General features: G+C 42.3%; 1 protein-coding gene across 2 annotated transcripts; it reads right to left on the bottom strand.

Annotated features, from left to right (window-relative positions):
- Positions 1-5,246: 5,246 nt before the first annotated feature.
- On the bottom strand, positions 5,247-19,083 carry dph2 (diphthamide biosynthesis 2). Of its 2 annotated transcripts, none has more exons than XM_078408404.1 (7): positions 19,046-19,083; positions 15,727-15,889; positions 15,373-15,485; positions 13,746-13,966; positions 12,438-13,154; positions 10,374-10,556; positions 5,247-9,538 (listed from the first exon to the last, which is right to left on the bottom strand). In XM_078408404.1, exons 2-7 carry the CDS (start codon positions 15,877-15,879, stop codon positions 9,414-9,416), a joined length of 1,512 nt encoding a protein of 503 aa, XP_078264530.1. In that variant the 5' UTR covers positions 15,880-15,889; positions 19,046-19,083; the 3' UTR covers positions 5,247-9,413. The 2 variants fall into 2 exon arrangements, with proteins under 2 accessions (XP_078264530.1, XP_078264531.1); XM_078408405.1 differs by lacking the exon at positions 19,046-19,083 and adding an exon at positions 18,302-18,357.
- Between the last annotated feature and the right edge of the window lie 1,881 nt (positions 19,084-20,964).

Raw genomic sequence — 20,964 nt, 5'->3', positions numbered from 1 at the left:
AGTCAAAATAGATAATAAGGGACTGAATGGCCTTCTATATCTTGTGTTCTTATCCATGAATGAATGATATAGAAGGCCATCAGAGGCTGACTACTACCCTGTGATGAGTGACTTACCTCATACTACAAAAGCCTTTCCATTAGCTACAAGGCACGAGTTAGGAGTGTGATTACATATTCTCCACTCGCCAGAATTAATGCAGCACTGTCAACACTAAAACAGCTGGGCATCATCTTGGTCAAAGCAGCTTGCTTGATTGGTATCCCATTCACCACCCTAAAAATTAATTTCCCCTGCCATCTGTGGAACAGTGGCTGCAGTGTGTGCCATCGACAAAGTGCAGTGCAGTTACTCTTCCCAACCTGGTCAAAGAGCAATTTTAACCTTGGACTCTTTTAACAAGGAGGACAAGGGTAGAAGACACCATGCTGGCTCCCCTTCAAGCTCCACACTATCCTCAGAAATATACAGCTGATTCTTCATCATTTCTGGATCTAAACCGCAGAGATCTGTTGGAGTACTTTCAACAGAAGGACTGGATTGGTTCAAGCCCATAGCTATCTAAAGGATAAATATTGTCCTTGCCAACAATAACATTGTAAAATGTGACTTTAAGAGAACATTTTCACAATTCCTTCTTTGCACTCTTGCTCCCATTCGAAAGGCTTCCAAAATTATTTGCACCTTTAAAATCTTTTGCAAACATCTTATTTGTGAAAAAAAGTTCTTCCCAGAACAAAATAGCTGCAAAGCTCTCCGGTAAGCATACTGCAGCTCCGAAAATGTGACAGATGGACAAGATAACAAATTATGTTTGCTAAGCAGCAATTTCAACTTGAAGGAAAATCATTATCTTCCTCTTTGCAGCAAAACAAAAAGGAAACGTTTCCATAAATGACAACATCAATAAGATCCCCACAGAAGTCAACAACTCTATCATAAATAATTTTGGTTCAATTATTTTTATAATCATTGTTTCAATCACCTAACAATTGTCAAGAACATATTGGTATCACAAATGGCACAGGATATTACAAGACAGGTTTATTATTTTTCCAACTGGAGCCGAGTTCCCATGGAAACCCAGTTAGAGCAGTGTTTACATCCACAAGTAATTCTTCTCTCAGTGTATTGCTTAGAAACTGGAGCAGCTGAACAGTTAGAAGGTCTATAACACTGAATTAGACTAGCTGCATGACTGCTCGGTTCGTTAGCATTTCAATTTTGTTCACTTTAAATTTGGCAACTATTCATGTATTTCTTGCTCTCTTCTCTTTCACTCTTAATGATGTTATGGTAGGTTTTAGAACAAATTTGCAATAGGGGCTCTTCACAGCAATGTGACAATCAAAAGAAACTGAAATGTGATTACGAATAGATGTTAATGCAAATTGTAACCCTGTTTTATTATTAGAGGATAAATTGCTTTTAATACATTTGTACCGAATAATAGTGCGATGATTCCACAGCCCATGTGTACTTTATTTACTTTGTTAATCAAAGACAAGAGATCACAACATTTTTAGAGGGGACTAGACGGCCCGTGGACCCGGTGGGTTCAAACCTCTCCTGCGGGCCCGGCAAACCCTCCCCCAACTCCCCCGACATGGACCCGTTGCCAACCGGGGAGTCTTCCCCCGGGGCCAGGGGCGGGCGAGGGGAGAAGAGGATAGGGGAGAAGGAGCCACTCACTCTGGCCCCGGGTGGCCATCGCGGTGGCCAGTAGCAGGAGAGCGGCCGCAAGGCACTGCCGCACGTTCGTCCTGTCGGTGCTCATCTTATTTCACCTTTTCTCTGTCGCTGCGATGCACCACGGGAGGAAGGTTCGTGCTGCACAGGAGGAAGATCAGGCGCGGGGCACGCCGCGACGGGCGCCGGTCCTCCCAGCGCTGCTGCGCAGGGGGGGGGAGCGCATTTATTAAAGTTTATAATGTTAATTACTTATAAAAAATAATGAAACTTTCTACTGCCCACCGCAGGCGAATGGTGAGTAAGGTGGGCCTAAAATTGTTGTGCTATCGTGTACCATTTTGGCTGTATTTCGGGAACAACATACATACATACAAGATGAGAGTTTTAGTAACACATAGATAAGGTAGAGATAAATAAAGCAGCAACAGATACAGATATTCCTTTTAGTTATTTTAGAACAATATACAGATAATCCTTGTTATAACAGATTATAGGGGGCAGGGAGGGGGAAATGGTGTGCATTATTGCTGATTGTCTACTGTAATCGAGTAAGGGGGGTAAATATTTACAGTATTGGAAAAAGTAAATAAACATACACTAAACAAGACAAACAATAAACAGGAAAGGGAAACACAGACTAAGACAAGATTCACTTCAAACACCGAGATGTCACTCTGAATCAACAAACTCACTACTTTGTTCCCAACACAAACAGGTGCCTTGGTTACCACAGATCTCCTCCGCTATAACGGATATCCATTATAGAGAGGTCTGTAATAATGAGGGTACTGTTTTAGTTTTTAGATTTAGCGATACAGCATGGAAACAGGCCTTTCGGCCCACGCCAACCAATGATCACCCGTTCACACTGGTTATCCCATTACACACTAGGGTCAATTTCCAGTTGCCAATTAACCTACAAAACCTGCACATCTTTGGGATGTGGGAGGAAACCGGAGCACTCCGAGAAAATCCATGCTGTCACAGAGAGAACGTGCAAATTCCACGCAGACATCTCCCTAGGTCGGCTCGGCCGCGGGGCCTTCCATCGCCCGGCGCGGCTCGGCCGCTGGACTTAACATCGCCGGCGCGGCTCGGCCACGGGACGTTTCAGTGCCCGGTGCGGCTCGGCTGCGGGGCCTTCCATCCCCTTGCGGGGGCTGTGCGTGTCGGTCGCCTCGTTAGGGATCGAGCTGCCTGTCCGTGGGCGTGGGGGGAAGAGAGTGGAAGTTTTGTTGCCTTCCATCACAGTGAGGGGGTGTTTGGACTCACTGTGATGGATGTTTGTCTTGGGGTCGTGTGTCCTGTGTACTTTTTTCTTTTTTTTTCTTCTTTCTTTTTTTTGTTGTGTTTTGTGACTGCTGAAATTTCGTTCGGTACTTGTACCGAATGACAATAAAGTTCTATTGGATTGGATTGGATTGAACCTGGGACTCTGGCGCTGTGAGACAGTAGCTCCACCAGCTGTGCTGCTCTTGTAGACTGTATGTAAATCAAAACATGTGAATCTGGCAATCTTGGGAAGATTTTCAGTATTCTGAATTTCTAAATGTAGCACCCACTACGAATATTTAAAGAGTTCAACTTTTCCATCGTTCATTGGTTCTCAGATGTTTGCTATAAACAGAAGAAATAGGAGTGGATCACGAGGTGTCTCATATCTGCTCTGCCATTCATCAGGATCAGGATTGATGCTATACTTTGCCCATTTTCCCACCCAATTCAAACATCCAGTTCAGAACATATTAAATTAGTCATGTTGTTGAAAGAAGAAAACATGTTTGGATCAAACCATCCAATCTACCTGATAAAGGAAGATAAGAAATTTACAAAGATTTATAACCCTCTGCGTAAAGAAATTGCTCCTTCTATTGGACTCAAATAGCTGACTCCTTTTCCATTGACAATATCTCCATGTTCTAAACTCTGAGCAAACTTCGCAGAATTTTGCATGTAGCAATAAAATCGCATTTCATTTTACTAAACTCCAGTGCATATAGACCTGTCTCAGTATCTCGGTGTTCTAGAAGTCTAAACTATGTCTGTTCATGTTCTGACCTGCTGAGTTACTCCAGCACTGTGTGTCTTAAAAAAAAAGTATTTATTCTAAGGTAAGTATATTCTTCCTTACTAATGGAGACCAAAGCTGCAGTTACAAATGACCTGAACAATTTGACAAAGATTTCATTACATTTGCACTCCAACACCCTATAACTATGGTCTGCGTCTCATTGTGTAGGAAAGAACTGCAGATGCTGCTTGAAATCGAAGGTAGACATAGAATGCTGGAGTAACTCAGCGGGTCAGGCAGCATCACTGGAGAGAAGGAATGGGTGATGTTTCGGGTCAAGACCCTTCTTCAGACTGATTCAATGCGTCTCATTGATTGCTGCACCAATTTGATTACCTAGTGTTTCATGAACCAACACACCATGATCTATGCTCCCACAATAAATAATTCCACTGTGTTTAAAAATGTTTTCTTGTTCTTCTATTCTGGGTGAATAAGCACACATTTTAATCACAATATATTCTATCTGCCAGATATTAGTTAATTGAATATTTATTCTCAAACACAAAATATATGGATTTGATTGCACATTAAATCCAGTGCAAAAGAAACTATTTGGGGTTGCTGATCCTTACAGGTCTAATATCTCTGACATACTTCAGGTAATTCAGGCAAGGGTGAATTAGCTCTTAAGGCTAAGGGAATCAAGAGATATGGGGGAGAAGCCGGAATGGGGTACTGATTTTGGATGATCAGCCATGATCATATTGAATGGCGGTGCTGGCTCGAAGGGCCAAATGGCCTACTCCTGCACCTATTTTCTATGTTTCTAAGCTGGCCCAGTTACATATAATAGTAAATTTGTACCACTCAAAATTGCCACTTAGTTAAATGGATCACGGGTCCAATAATTTCAAGTACCATTGACAATACCTTCGGTTCTTTTACTTATTTTATCTTTGCTTTAGACCTGAATTTTAGATGCATTCAAAAACACATTTCTAATAATGTTTGTCCAGAGAAACACATTTCAATGCAATTGCTGCACGTACAAAGCAACAAAGAGGACTCTACATCACACTGCACGGGTTGTAATGTTTCCTTCGCACAGCCTGATACCTGTCGTGCTTTTGCACTCAGCAATCCTTTGCAAAGTACATGGAGGCCTAGCAGGTTGTCGGCAAATTCCAACTTTAACCTCCAATGTTTGCGGGCCCTTGATTATCACGTTGTCAGGTGCATCAATGCAACAAGCAACAAACTCAACGTGATAAACTCATCTCCATTTGCACTAATGATGTAGCAGTCAGAGAGGTATGTGGTCGGAAGTGAGAAACGGAGGTCTTCCTGTGTTAAATGTCTGTGTCTTGCTGGGTAATGTCATGGTGACACCTGCAGCAAAACTTCGGCTTTTGCCTGAAACTTAAACAGCAAATTGTGTCAGTGCTTTAATATCTTGCCAGGTTGAGCAACCAAGGTGAAGGTTGCTCCTAGGTTGCTCAACCTGGTAAGATATTAAAGCACTGACACAATTTGCTGTTTAAAGAGTGCTTCCAGTGATATCAATTGCCTAAATCATCTCTCTTCAAACTGCTTTGATCTTTCTAAGACTTCCTTTCTCAGATGCCAAAAACCGTTGTTCCACTGTTGAACCTACCGTTATGACCTCAACCTTAGATTCATAGGATCTTGATTTTGGTCATTGCAAATACTGCTACCCTTGTGCCTCTTCCTCTCAAACTCCAGCACGCTGCCATGTCACCTTCTACTCGAACTGTTGCATTTTTGTCCTATTCCAGTGACTGTTCAAGTCAATTTCCTTTCACCATAAGCTGCCAGCTAAAACCAGTCAGGTATAATATTCCTATTTTAAACCAAGCTTGAATACTAACTTAGCTGCCTCCTTTCCCAGAATAAGAAAAATGCTGTCAGGCATGAACAGCATCACCTGCTGAAGGCAAAGAAGACTGCAGTTACTGGAATCAGAAACAAAAACATAATGCTGCAAGTGGTTCAAACAGCATTGGTGAAGGTAGAAAGGTGTAAGTTAGTGTTTCTGATTAAGATCCTGCATCAGGATGGAGAGGGAACAGAAAAGATTGCCAGTTCATACAATAAGCGGGTGGATTACAAGCTGGTATGTGATAGGTAGAACCAGATGGGGATGGGACGATAGAACAGGTACAGGGAGGGGAAGACAGAGATGAAAAAAGGGAGATGGAAACCAGGAGAACACTACCTGTGTGTGGAAGGAGAGCACGTAGTGTGGGTTATCTGAAAATGGACAGATCAATATTCATACCATTGGGTTGGAAGCTATCCAAGCAGAATACGAGATGTTATTCTTCCAATTGTTATTCTGTCTGTTATGAGCAGAGTGCATACATGCAGTCTGCAAACCAGCTGCCTAGTCTAAATTTCTCCATGGTTGTGTGAGGAAATTATTAAAGTTATTTCAGATGTTCTTGCAGCAAAATTATTAAAATTTACTTTTGATGCTCTTTATGGTTGCTTCTCTTTCCATTTAACAGCAGCAGAGTATCAGGTACCAATAAATGCACTTCTATTGCAAATGTATATCAGACAACGCTGCCAAACAGAGCAAAACTGGACTCCTCACAAGAGAGGTGTTAGATCAATAGGTTATAACACTGATTATCCGCTATCAATCACTCGGCAATTGAATTGTTTGGCATCTCGAAAACCACAACATGCTGGGGCTCTAGCATTCCCTTTTATACACTGGCGCACCGGCTCCCAGCCATTCCTTTAACAGACCTTGGCCCCTGGACTCCTTTAATATATTGGTGCGCCTGATCTCAAGTTCACATTAATCGACCAGGGGTTTAATCCCACACTGACTGGGGCCCTAATGCCTGTGCTTGTTTTAATCCGGCAAGGAATTCCTGTTCCTGTGGTCACTTAAAACCTATCCTAGTTTGTTTTTGCATTCTATTTAAACTCACTGGGGCTGTTTCCTGCTCTCCCTTTAAACGTATTGGGTTCTCCGATGGGCGATACAGTAGACGAGCTGCCTTACATCGCCAGAGACCCGGGTTCGATCCTGACTACAGGTGCTGCCTATACAGTTTGTACATTCTCCCCGTGATCGTGTGGGTTTGCTCCAGGAGCTCCGGTTTCCTCTTACATTTCACAGACGAACAGGTTTATAGGTTAATTGGCTTCAGTAAGAATTGTAATTTGTCCTTAGTGTGTAGGATAGCGCTAGTGTACGGGGATCGCGGAATCAGTGGGCCGAAGGGCCCGTTTCCAGCTGTATCTCTAAACCCTGGAACATTTACTATTCCATGATGTAATATATTAAGAAGATCAAATAAAAAATATGTTAGAGTATTAATTAGAACAACATAAAACAATCTGGTCAGTCCACTAGTCCCGTACTCGCAAAATCCCAAGTGTGCTGGATTAATGGAGTTCCACTTGTAAATGTATTCTGTTGGGTGATAAAGTGAAATGTGAAATGATCTACTCCACATTCATCTCCATCCACAATCCACTGTTAGTTTTCTGTTAAGAATTAACATTAAACACTCAGGGTAGATTCATAAGTAGTAGAATAATGTTTCCAGTATATGGGAGAGTCTAGGACCAGAGGGCACAGCCTCAGAATAAAAAGAACGTACCTTTGGAATGGAGATGAGGTATTTCATCAGAGAGAGGGTGGGATATTCTGTGGAATTCATTAACACAGACAGCCGTGAAGGCAAAGTCATTGGGTATTTTTAAAGCAGACATTGATAGGTTCTTGATTAGTAAGGGTGTCAAAGGTCACAGGGAGAAGACGGGAGAATGGGTTTGAGAGGGAAAAATAGATCAGCCATGATCGAAAGACAGAGCACTCAATGGGCCAAATGGCCTAAATCGGCTCCTAGGAACTCATGAACCTGCTTGTTGTCTCCTATTTACACATTCTAAAAACAAAAGTGACAAAAGTCAGATGGCAGGAGTGGATATTGCAGCATGACCAACGTCATGCTAGAAATATATAATTGAATTATTTTTAATTATAATTTCAAACAGTATTAAAAAATCATGTGAAAAGCATAAGGCATCCAATTAGTCATTATAGTATGTATTATAAATTAAAACATAATTACCTTTTGATTACATCTATAACATCTCTCTGGGTCAAACAATAATCCATCATTGGTTACAAATAACTCCAGTTAAGATGGGGAGCAAGTATTTCAAAACTATTTTCTTCAGAACATTTGCAAAATATATTGATATGGGGTCAGTTCTGATATTAAGGGACAAGATTTGACACAATCATCGCTGTGCTATCAGTCATTGACGAGGCAGAATACCTGATACCAAAAAAAATTTGCTCCTCCATACGTATACACTCGCACGAGTATACCATTAAATTGCTGCTCGTAAACTGATGAGTCAGAAAATTCCCAGACTGCATTAACTGTACCAATCCTCTGCCCAAGACGTGGTGACAATATTAACCTGCACTCATCTCCACCATTGCAACTTATCTACACCATCAACACTAATGACTTTTGTCTTTGGACTTACCTTTCTACAATATAATTTTGTTATGAACTTGGGTGTATTAGAATGTGGAAGATTCAAACATGTATTAAGCCTATGTCGTCCGTCATCCCATCTTACTCTTCACTATCTTCCCTTATTTTAAAATTATTTACAATTAATCTAACAGTTAATGAACTTCCAGTTCATATCTCCCCCACCCTCCCCATCTTGTTGCATTCCCTTTGAATAGGTTCCAAATCCTTCCCCGTCCTTGATTTCTTTCAAAAATCATTGCATCCTTACAGAGTTAAAATTTAAAACTCGTGTAGTGACTGCACCAAACAGGTCCAAGCTGCCCTCATTGCTGAATACATCACAATGATGGAAACACAAGAGACTTCAGATGCTGGAATCTTGACCAAAACACTAAGTGCAGGAGGAACTTAGGTCAGCAGCATCTGGGAAAGGAATGGATAAGCAATGTTACAGGTCGGGACCTTTTAGTTCAAGGAAGGGTCCCAACCCAAAATGTGGCCTGTCCATTCCCTCCCCAGAAGCAGTCTGACCCGCTGAGTTCCTCCAGCACTTCGTGTTTTGCTCTACATCACAATGATGTAGATGAGAATGTGACTTAGAGATATTAGAAATCATTTCTAACATTCAGTTTCCACAGATGAACCCTTTCTTACAATTGATTCCAATTTTTTTTACATTTGTTACTTGATGAAAACTGCACATTACAGCTTGAATCATTGAGCAGTGAACATTTTTTCCATGTTATCGAGAATATGCAGTATAAAACAGTCCATCTAAGTCCAACCAATTCATAGCATTTAGTCTGATATCAGTAAATTCTCTATTCAGCTTCCTCACCAATGAATCTTTTGATTAGTTGATTTATAAAACAAAATAATATTTTATTATGTAACTTTGTACTCAGAGAATATTTTCGAGCTCACAATTAACGAATTTGTTACAGCCTCTAGTATTCAAGGGTTGTTACTGGATATAGCTGACAGCAGGGTATTACTAATCAATATTTTGTTTTTAGAGATTCCAATGTCTGGAGAGTCATAGACACTCAGGGGAATATTATAGAGATTGACTTGCTTTCAAATGTGACCACCATCATTTGTCTCTTTATTCCTTAAATTAGATTTCTGTTCACTTGTGCACACATTTGTCAATGTCCATGGTTCCAATTACTTCAACCTGTGCCCTCTTCCTCATAGGCGATTGCAATCCCCTTCCGTCCTCGCACTGCTTTTGACACGGGTGTCTCCCCAAGGTTTTGCTCCAATCCCTTCCAGCTCCGAGTTGCTAAGAATGAGGCTGCAAAATAATTTTCATATCAATCCTTCAGACGATAGAATTACAGAAAAAGGACAACAATCTGGGATTATAGGTACATGGAAAGCCTCAATATGTTTATTTAAAAGGTGTATTGGTAATGGAAAGAACATTTTCTACCTCTTCGATACATCGCTCAATCTCATCATCCAAGTTATCATACATCTTCCAATATCATTAACTGATGAGCAGAGATTTCCTAAAGCTAAATTTTAGGTTAACCTTATGTTAAACCATCAGCCCCCATCAAAAGCCTTGATCCCGAGTTACCAATTTCAATTTATTGTGGTTGTGAATTTCACACAATAAATTTGTGCCCATTATTTCCACATGTTCCACGGACATTAAATGCTTCCACCCATTTAAACAGATGATAATCCACAAGGCCCACCACACCCAGTCTTCCTGTAGTTAAAAAGGAACTGCAGATGTTGGTTTATACCAAAATGCTGGAGTAACTCAGAAGGTCAGGCAGCATCTTTGGAGGCCTTTTCCGGTCAGGACCCTTCTTTAGACTGATAGTAGTTGGGATGGGGAGAGAGAAACAAAGGGAGAGAAAACAAACAGGACAAATCGGGGCCAGCAACAGATGACCTCAAGGCAAGGAGGTTCCCTGATAGGCCGATTGTTGACAGGAGACGGCGTGATACCAAGGGGTCAAGAATACCCAGTCTTCCCTTGTCTTGTACTAAGAACAAGTGGCTTACCTGCCCCTTGGTCAAATTACCATCTGAAATATAAACCTTTGAGAACAGAAATGAAATAAATAAAGACAAAACCTCCCTTCACTATTAATGATATTAATAATTATTATTACCAGCTGAGTGTGACTGAGTAACTGCGAGAGCTTCATCCCGGGGGATCAAAGATGTGTTGGACACTTTGTTCAGCTCCTCGGATTTCTGCAGCTGGGTTGCTCGAAGGCTTCCAGTTATTAGCGAGACATCGGTCTCTTCACTTTTGAAGTTCTCGTCTGGAAGTTGAACATGACAGCAACCACCTATGAAGCAGAATGTCACCGACACTTAATGAAAATGGTTATCAGTCCATTAAAACCTAGCACATACTTAAGGTATTGTTTATGAGGTTATTTCAGTCTGGATTATCAAGAGGGAAAAAAATAATCACAAGGAGAGGAGGGTTAGCAATACACCCGAGGAGCTGAATGGTGTAATAAACTGTTCTTTCATCCCGTTTAATCTTTGAGGTTGCTCACACAGTAAACTGTTTTCAATTTCATTCTGATTAGCTGTGGATATGCAATTGATAACTCCCTTAACCAAGAACAGTGGCTCAGTGGCGCAGCTGATAGTGCTCCAACAACCCCTGTTCAAATCTGATATCTGGTACGGTCAGTGTGGAGGTTGCACATATTACATGACTGTGGGGGCTTCCCCCACAATGTTTTCTCCTACATTCTAAAGACTTGCGGTTTTGTAGGTTGGACAGACACAAAATACTGAAGCGACTCAGTGGGTCAGGCAGCATCCCCGGAGAAAGTGGACAGGCGACATTCCGGGTCAGGACCCTTCTTCAGACTCATGGATAGGTGACATTGTGGGTTGAGACTCTTCTTCGGAATAAGATTTTTGTAGGTTAATTGACGACCTAAGATGCCTCTGGTGTGTAGGTGAGTGCAGAATCTCAGGGAGAGTTGTGTGGAATGAAGGGAGATGAAAAAGAGATTAATGTAAAATGGCTGCTTGATAGTGAGTGTGGACTCAGCAAGCTGAAGGGTCTGGTTCTCTGCTGTACAATTAGGCACACTGTGAGGAATAACCCACAGTGCAATATACACATGGATAAAGAGTGTGGGTTAAGATATGTTGTAAAATTAACCATATGTTTATTCTACATTTGGCTCAAATTATCACAGCCAACCAGAGTATTTCATGTGTATATTGAATATAAAATCTACTCCTTCCATTAAAAAATAACTAAAATGCAATTGCAAATTTCTTGAGTCTGCTGCTGTGCCAAAATTGATTAGGTTTCAGGTAAACAGAAATAAACATAGCTGTAATTCTCTTAGCTCTACCACATGGAAAATGATAGGCTACATCATGACCATATTTTAAAATGTGGGACCATACAAGCCTGCCAGTAGTGGAAAACAAAAAATCGGAGCTGTGTTTTGTTTTCAATATAAAATGACCCAAATATTATAAACATTCACACACATGTACCTCTCAGATTTTTTTAAGTTTAGTTTAGTGATACAGCGTGGAAACAGGCCCTTCGACCCTCCATGTCCGCATCGACCAGCAATCCCTATACACCAGCACTATCCTACCCTCTAGGGACAAAATGTATAATCTTTACTGAAGCCAATCACCCTACAAACCTGTACGCCTTTAGTGTGGGAGGATCTGGTGCACCCGGGGGAAACCCACATGGTTAGGGGGAGAACATACAGACTCCGTACAGACAGAACCTGTAGTCAGGATTGAACCCGGGTCTCTGATGCTGTAAGGCAGCAACTCTACCGCTGCGCCACTGTGCCGCCCCTAATATCTTACGACTAAAAAAGGACAAGGGTAGCGGGTGCACAAGAACGCAGCTGGCTGATTCGCCAGCTGGCTGATTCACTGCTTATATGCACGCCAGTTTGAATTGGAAATATACTGCCGTTTCCTTCACTGTCACGGGATGCGAATCTTGAAACTTCTTACCCATCGGCATGGTGGAGAACCTTCGTCAGAAGGACGGCAATGATTCAAGGCGGCACCTCAACGTCACCTTCTCAAGGTCAATTATGGATAGGTACAAATGTTAGCCTCACCAGTAATGCCAACATCCTTAAAACAACAAATTAGAACACAGGTACACAAATGTTACTAGCTGCATGATTGCAAGCATGAATATGTGACTATAGACGCACCTGGAAGGAGATCCCTGAAGTCAGTAACGTACTCTCCAGTCCATTTCCTTGCTTGATTGCAAGCAACCTCCATCTCATATGGTGTGATAACTGGCCTATAAAATTCACTGGAATCCAACAGAGAGTTTTCTGGACAAGCTATCAGCACGTATATGTCTACCTCTAAGAAATTAGCCAACTTGGCAACATTCAATTTACCCATTACAAAGGTGTAGCTTTTTTTGCCAGACTGTTTGATAATCCATTTAAGATGATCAATAGTAGAGAGATAGTCAGCAACACCCAGAGTTCCAACTAGAATTCCCACAACTTGAGCATCCTTGGCTCTTTCAATCATGTAGTATCGCTTCATCAAAGCCTTGTTAATATTCACAGCTTCCTGTCGCCCAACTCCTTTCACTGGATCAAATGTGCAGAATGAACACCGATTCCAAGTCATCATAAAGTTTGTCAACGTTAGACTCTCTTGTCCAATGTAGAACATATTGTAGTCATCCACACTCCTGGCATCATGAAGAGTAAATTGTCGGCCAAACTTATTAATAACTTGAAGGCTTGGCTCATTGCTTGAACGGTTACAGGATTTCTGGACATCAACATCACTTTCATTATGAAGGCCATCAACCCTGCAGGCTTCAGTTGCTTCATTTCTAGAACAACAAACTGCCGAAACAACAAGGTTTTCATATTCTGCTTGAAGTAGCTGCTGTAGGTCTTCTAATAAAAGATCAAACAAATGACTTAGACAAGCCCACAAATTGAATGGTTACAAAAAGCAAGAGATAGAACTTGTTTACCTATACGTTCATTGAATGCGCAACTTTATAAGTAACGTTTTTTTGAGAATAAACTCCCATTCAGCTATATCATACCAAGTTTTTATGTATTATGAAGATAAAAGGATCAACCAAGCTGCATCGGGCAATCTTTGAAGTAATCAGTGTAAATATGTCAAGGTACGCTGATTATGTAGCAGCTGAATCGACAATCAAATACCCTTGGATCCTAGACTATCTGTGCAGCAAGGGTAGAAGAAAGTGTGCTCTTTCTTTTTTCAAACAATCACTGTTAAAGTAATTCCTTTAAAATATATTTTAATCACACAGGTGTAGTCTCATTTATTGATTCTTTTCAAGTCCATTAAGAAAAGAGAAATATATTCATTGATGATAGCAACAAAGACTGAAATGATATAACCAAGTCCAAAAGATTCCACGCTCCTAACTGTAAGAAAGTCTCTACTTCCAGCTTTCTAGTTGGGAGAAAAAGAATACGCCAAGGGAAGAGTAAATATGAGCAAACTCTTACCAAGTGCGTGTGAGTAGATGACATCACACAGAATGATAACGTGTGTAAACTTGTCTGGGTAGAGTACGCGGAAAGAGGCAGCACATTGATGCAGATCGATAGACTTTTGTCCAAACACATACATTACTGGGAGCCTTCTGGTAGGACTAAGGCATGCTCTTCCGTAATGTATTATACCATCAGCATCAAGGTGCTCAGCAGCAACTTCATCCACACAGCAGCTACATAAATAGAGATAAATAATGAAATCATTCTGCAAATCTGAAAAAATACACTTGAAAAATAATTGATCTTCTCAATCACTACTCATTGATAACTCGAAGCTTCAAATCTGTTGATTCTTATCCATTTTTCTTTTGGGAAGTTCCTCTACTTCTCCCAAACAAGACAACTTTGTTGCATATAATGAGTATATGGGAAATTACTTAGGTCACACATGGCCTACCCTTCCACAGAACATCACCTTGGAAAGTACTGCAATAATCCGTTCCTTACTGTCATTTTCAATATTTGTCTAATGACATTGTTTATACATTTTCCAGCTGGACTAATTTCTTTTAATTTTAAATAACATCAGTTCAGTAAAAATTACTCAATTCAGAATGGATTCAAATCACTATGCTAAAGATGAATAATTCCATATAGAACTGCTCATTAATCTAATTCCAAGAGAAGTTACTTCCGGACAATACATTTGGGTCATTCCTATCTAAACAGTCAATTGACATTCCTATTATTTCTCACTTGCCCTTACATGTAGGACGTCAATTAGCCCATCAAATCTATGTCCGCACTCATTCTCAAACTTATTTCTCCTTAACCTCTTCTTTCTCACATGCAAATTTATACAATGGAATCATTTTCATTTTGCCAAAAATAAATGGAAATTTGAATCCAATGCCAGATAATTCTTGAAGTGGGGCCCACATACAGGACAGGCACTATTTCCCATTCACGAAGGTGAGGGGAGAAAGATTTAATAGGAACATAAGGAATAACTTTTTCACACAAATGGTGTTGGGTGTGTGGAACGAGCTGCGGAGGAGGTAGTTGAGGCAGGTACTAGCACAACATTTAAGAAACATTTAGACAGGTACATGAATGGGAGAGGTTTAGAGGGATATGGGCTAAACGCAGGAAGGTGGGACATGTTGGTCAGTGTGGGCAATTTGGCCGATGGGCCTGTTTCCACACTGTATTACTATACGAGGTCGAAAGCAGCTGAAATACCTACTGCACTTATATTGATTGTACATTAGTCTTTGAGACAGTCATACCGCTCAACTTGTCCATGCTGACCCAGAAGCCCCATCTAAACTAGTCCCATTTGCCTGTGTTTGGCCCATATATCCTTCTAAACCTCTCCTATCCGTGTATTTGTCCAAGTGTCTTTTAAATGCTGTTATGGTACCTGCCTCAACTACCTTCTCGGGTGGCCCATTCCATAGATCCACCATCTGCTGAGTGAAAAGGTTGTCCCTCAGTCTTCTATTAAATCTTGCCCCTCTCATCTTAAGCTTATGCCCACAGGTTCTCAATTCCCCTACACTGGGTAAAATACTCTGTCCATTCACCCGTTCAAATCTTCTTCTTGTTCAGAAACAAGTTGCATCAAATGAACTCAAACCTGCCATATGAAGTGTCACCCAATACGAAAAGCTTGGCACTGGTGTTTCTCTCCAATATGAATATAATGGCAGAAGCATCGAAGAGAAGTTCATCAGGAAATTGAAGGGCCACCTGTTGGGAATGAAAAATATTTCAGATGATACTCCCAGGCACGACGTTAAACTTGCAATGTAACTAAGATTTATTTGTGGCAAAAGGCCTCTGAAGTGAGTTGGCTGCATTTCAATTTTTCGTCCTTTAGGCTGGACCCGAGCTCTAATTAAACTTCCTATTGCAACAAATGTGACAGAATTGAACATTCTTCCAACAAGCGTGTATTACGAGTGACTTTCAATGATTCATGGTTACAAACCCTTTTAAAGGCATGCTTTTTGATGAAGTTGCAGGTTCTCTCAATCTCATACACTTCATTTATTTCACTGGCCGTGATTCTGCTGCCTGTTTGAAAAACATCGGTGGACCGCTCAATTGCCTTCGAACCATCATCACTAAACGTTGCCGTCATGATGCTCTAACTACAAAAGGCAAAAAGAACACATCAGAATTCATCACGGTTTTCATTTCTAATTTACAAAATAGGCCTCAAACTTAATAGGAAACATTGCATCAGACTAACTGCAGTTTAAATCAGGCTTGTATGTGGCAACATGCATGTTTTCTCCCTTCTAACAAAATGAAATCTGAACATTAGACAGTTCAGTTAATTAAACTAGTAAACTTATTTAACAACAAAATATAAAAGTGCTGGACTAACTCAGCAGATCAAGCAACATGTGTGGAGGGAATGGATTGGAAACATTACAGGTCGGAAGCCTTCTACAGTCTGAAGAAGGCTCTCAACTCGAAACACTGCCTCCCATTCCCTCCAGAGATGCTGCCTGACCCGCTGAGTTTCACCAGCACTTTGTGTTCTGCTCAAGATTCCAGAATCTGCAGGTCCTTACCTCTCTCTTAATAAATAACTTAATTGCAAACCAATGTTAGGAATATTTGTCATTGTCTTAGCTGTCTCCAATTTATACTTTTAAATATTTGTAGAGCAATATAGAAATATAGCAACCTGGGAGTTGCTGGATAAGTGTATCAGAAATAAAGATTCCTCCCCCCCCCCTGCAGTCTGGAACAATGTATTAGTCCCAACACTAATAGTGTCAAGCCAGTGATACTGGGTAGAGTTACTAATTTTGATTCTGGAACTCCCCTTCTACGAAGCAATGGTTACTTTACAGATAATATAAAAGGCGACACTGGTCAAGAGAATTAACAATCAAGACATATCTAAATATAACGCGTTTAAGTCAAGACAAAAAAGTGCAGGAGTAACTTAGCAGGTCAGGCAGCGTCCCTGGATAACATTGATAGATGATGTTTTGGGTCAGGACCATTCTTCAGTCAGTCACATCCCAAAACGTCACCCATCCATGTTCTTCAAGGATGCTGCCGCATCCGCTGGGTTACTCCAGCATTGTGTGTCTTTCCTTGCTAAACCAGCATCCACAGTTCCTTGTTTCTGCAAGTTTAATGTTTCTGCAATTTTTTTAATGTAATTCTGTTATAGATCTTGCTTCATAAGATGAGGTCAAATTTATACCGAGTTGTTGAAACCACGGTCGAACATAATTCAAACATACTTGTGTTGGGTATCACAGCACTATATGAAAATTAAAACAAAAAAGTTAGAAACACTCAGTCGGTCTGGCAGCAACTGAGAAACACACCTAACGCTTCACATCAATGGCTTTTTCTCAGAATTTTTCATGGACTGAAAGGTAATTGACTTGTAAACTTTGTCTGTCTCTCCACCATTGCTGCCAACTGCACTGGGTAATCTAGCATTTTCTGTTTAATTTCAGAAGTTTCACACCAACAGTATTATATGCCACATTACACCAACAGAATTACTCCAACAGAATTGTATTTCCACTATTTCTTGGTGTGAGCTTGGAGGATGTCACAGACACAAACATTCACATGGCAAGCTCTAAGTGTAGGAAAATAACTGCAGATGCTGGTTCAAATTGAAGGTAGACACAAAATGCTGGAGTAACTCAGCAGATCAGGCAGCATCTCACGAGTGAAGGAATGGGTGACGTTTCGATTCGAGACCTTTCTTCAGACTGATCATGTTTCAGGTCGAGACTCTTCTTCAGACTGATGGTCGACTGATCAGTCTGAAGAAGGGTCTTGACCCGAAACGTCACCCATTCCTTCTCTCCTGAGATGCTGCCTGACCCGTTGAGTTACTCCAGGATTTTGTGTCTATCTGGCAAGCTCTAAGCGTGGATTCAGTGTTCAATCCTTGATTTATAAGAAATACAAAAGACTACAGATGCTGGAATCAGGAGCAAGAAACAATCTACTGGAGAAACTCAAAGGGTTGAAGTAACTCAGTGGGTCAGGCACGTGTCTTCCAGAGGTGCTGTTGACCTGCTGACTCAATCCAGCATATCTGTTCTTTTTTTTGTAAAACAGAATCTCCAGTTCCTTGTGTCTCCAATTTACAGCAGTTCGAGCAACATCTGGGGTGGGGGAAGGAATGGAGGCAGTTTTCTGACAATCAGTCTGAAGAAGGGAGACAGACACAAAATATTCGAGTAACTCAGCGGGTTAGGCAGCATCTCTGGAGAACAATAATAGGTGACGAATCGGGTCAAGACCCTTATTCAGAATGAGTCTGAGGAAGGGAAACTAAAAGGTACTGACAAGGCCAGCATCCATGGCCCAGGAAGCGTGGGGCCCACAATGGTCCATTGTTGGCTGCGGAAGAGGTGATAACGAAGGGATATGTAAAGTGAAACTAACGGCAACTAGGGTGGGGGACAGTGTGAGAGAGGGAATGCAAGGGTTACTTGAAATTAGGGAAAGCAATAGTTTGGTCCCAACAAGTAATGTCGTCTGCCTATTTCCCTCTGCAAGCGCTGCCTCACCCGCTGAGTTCCTCCAGCACATTGTTTGGCTCCAGTGGAGTCCTTGGTGCCTTAGATTTACCGGGTACACCTCACCAGCCATCCCCCACATCGCTCACACCCTCCACCCCGGCAGCCACACACTCACTCCCCCCTCCCGTCATCCTCCCCCATCCTTCCCGACCCCTCTCCTCACCCACCCCTCCTCTTCCTCACTCACTCCCTTACCCCCTCCCCCCTCCCCCCCTTACTGCCCTTCCCCTTCCCTCCCCTCCCTCACCCACCCATCCCTCCTCTCTCCTCCCTCACTCACCCACCCATCTCTCTCCTCCCTCACCCACCCATCACTCTCCTCCCTCACCCACCCATCTCTCTCCTCTCTCACCCACCCATCCCTCCTCTTCCTCGCCCCCTCCCTCATTCCCCCCTTCCTTCCTCCTCCCACACACCCTTCCTCCCCCCTTTCCCTCTCCACACTCCCTCCCTCACACTCTCTCCCTCCATCCCTCCCCTTCCTAACTCATCCCTCCCACACTCACTCACCCCCTCTCTCTCAAACACTCCATCCGTCCCATCTCTTCCTTCACTCCCTCCCTCCCTCCATCCCTTCCCTTCCCTCCTTCATTATACCCTCTCCCCACACAATCAGTCATTCACCTCTCTCTCTCTCTCTCTCTCTCTCTCTCTCTCTCACACACACTCCCTCCGTTCTCTCTCTCTCACACACTCCCTCCGTTCTCTCTCTCCTTTCACTCCCGCACTCACCCAGCTCCGCGCCGCCATGCGGATCTGGTGATCCTCCGCCAATCAGCGTCGGCTGCCGGCAGCAGGGAAACCCAATCAGATGCGGGCAGCGCCCATTGCGAACTGGGGATTGGACGAGCAGCGACCAATCACACATCAGGTCGGATCGGACCAATGAGGACTGAGCTTCGGGGCGACGGCGGCTGCGAGTCGTCACAGTCCATTGTTGCTCCTCCTCCTCACTGCTGGTGCATCATAGACCAGAGACACAGTGCTGGAGGAACACAGTGGGACAGGCAGCATCTCTGGAGAGAAGGAGTGTGTGACGTCCGGGTCCAGACCCTTCTTCACCCATTCCTTCTCCCCAGAGATGCTGCCTGTCCCACTGAGTTACTCCAGCATTTTGCGTCTACCTTTCGATGTAAACCGTAGGGAAATAACTGCAGATGCTGGTACAAATCAAAGGTATCACAAAATGCTGGAGTAACTCAGCAGATCACAAAATGCTGGAGTAACTCAGCAGATCACAAAATGCTGGAGTAACTCAGCAGATCACAAAAAAATGCTGGAGTAACTCAGCAGATCACAAAAAAATGCTGGAGTAACTCTCAGCAGATCACAAAATGCTGGAGTAACTCTCAGCAGATCACAAAATGCTGGAGTAACTCAGCAGATCACAAAATGCTGGAGTAACTCTCAGCAGGTCACAAAATGCTGGAGTAACTCAGCAGATCACAAAATGCTGGAGTAACTCAGCAGATCACAAAATGCTGGAGTAACTCTCAGCAGATCACAAAATGCTGGAGCAACTCAGCAGATCACCAAATGCTGGAGTAACTCAGCAGTTACCGCTGAGTTACTCCAGCATTTTGTGATACTTTCGATGTAAATCAGCATCTGCAGTTCCTTCCTGCACATCATAGACACTGCCCTGCTTGTTAACCCCTTCCTCAGTCACGTACCATTGTTACTCTTCCTTCTGTCAGGGTGCCAGCAAAACCTGCAGTGGGCGGTGAGGATCTGGAATTCTGGATCTGTGTAGGAAGGAACTGCAGATGCTGATTTACACCGAGGATAGACCAAAAAAATAAATCTGAAGAAGGGTCTCGACCCGAAACGTCACCCATTCCTTCTATCCAGAGATGCTGCCCGATCCGCCGAGTTACGCCAGCATTTTGTGTCTTTCTCTGGAATTCATTGTCAGTGTATTAGCGGATGTTCCGATTCCAATGTTCAAAAGGGAATTAGGACAGGTATCTAAAATGGAAATATTTTGCATGACATGGGAAGGACTGAGACAAACTGGATTGCTTTGACATGGATCTGGTACGGATTCGATGGGGTTATTTCTGCTGCTGATGGAGCTGGGGTTTACTAGAACATCAAGGTTCAGACACCCGAGCCCGTGGAAACGAAGCATGTTCTTACTCCGAGTGCGACCATGTCACAGACACCAGCGTCATAGACAATTACATTCCATATACTCAAGGGGCACTGGGCCCTTTAAACGAGTCTGAGTCTTTAAACGTTACTGCAGAGGGATCTGAAATTATTCCCCCAATTCAGATGATAATACCGAACAGTGAGTATGCAATATCAGCAGGACTTAAATCACATTTTAAAGAAATAACTTGTGCTTTGTTATGTGATGTCCTAAAGCACAATCCATTACCATTTCGGCACAGAATATTAAGGTTTACTCCTACGGCTTAAATAAACTAAAATGCAGCCTCGCTTTTTATTTTGGTTGCAGAGACACTCCCGCGATTACAGAAACGACACCACACAGCACAATCAATCCATCGAACCCATCAGTTCCATGTAAGAGCATTCACTTAGCCCCAGTCCAATTATTTCCATGTTCAATACATTTCCTACTTCCCTTTGGACATTTGAATTGAATCTTACTGCGCTTCAACCCGTGACATTGGATTCTGGAC

Source organism: Rhinoraja longicauda, chromosome 11 (assembly GCF_053455715.1).
Source record: "Rhinoraja longicauda isolate Sanriku21f chromosome 11, sRhiLon1.1, whole genome shotgun sequence".
Classification (NCBI taxonomy): Eukaryota; Metazoa; Chordata; class Chondrichthyes; order Rajiformes; family Arhynchobatidae; genus Rhinoraja; species Rhinoraja longicauda.
This window is presented reverse-complemented; position numbering and strand designations above follow the sequence as displayed.

What these genes read in the sequence shown, in the direction of transcription:
- dph2 (XM_078408404.1), bottom strand. Translation starts at nt 15,879, where the DNA reads ATGACGGCAACGTTTAGTGATGATGGTTCGAAGGCAATTGAGCGGTCC. An exon ending in AAAAGCATGCCTTTAAAAGG is followed by an intron (nt 15,486 to 15,726) that starts GTTTGTAACCAT and finishes CATTCCCAACAG; the next exon opens with GTGGCCCTTCAATTTCCTGA. An exon ending in GGTGACACTTCATATGGCAG is followed by an intron (nt 13,967 to 15,372) that starts GTTTGAGTTCAT and finishes CTATTTATGTAG; the next exon opens with CTGCTGTGTGGATGAAGTTG.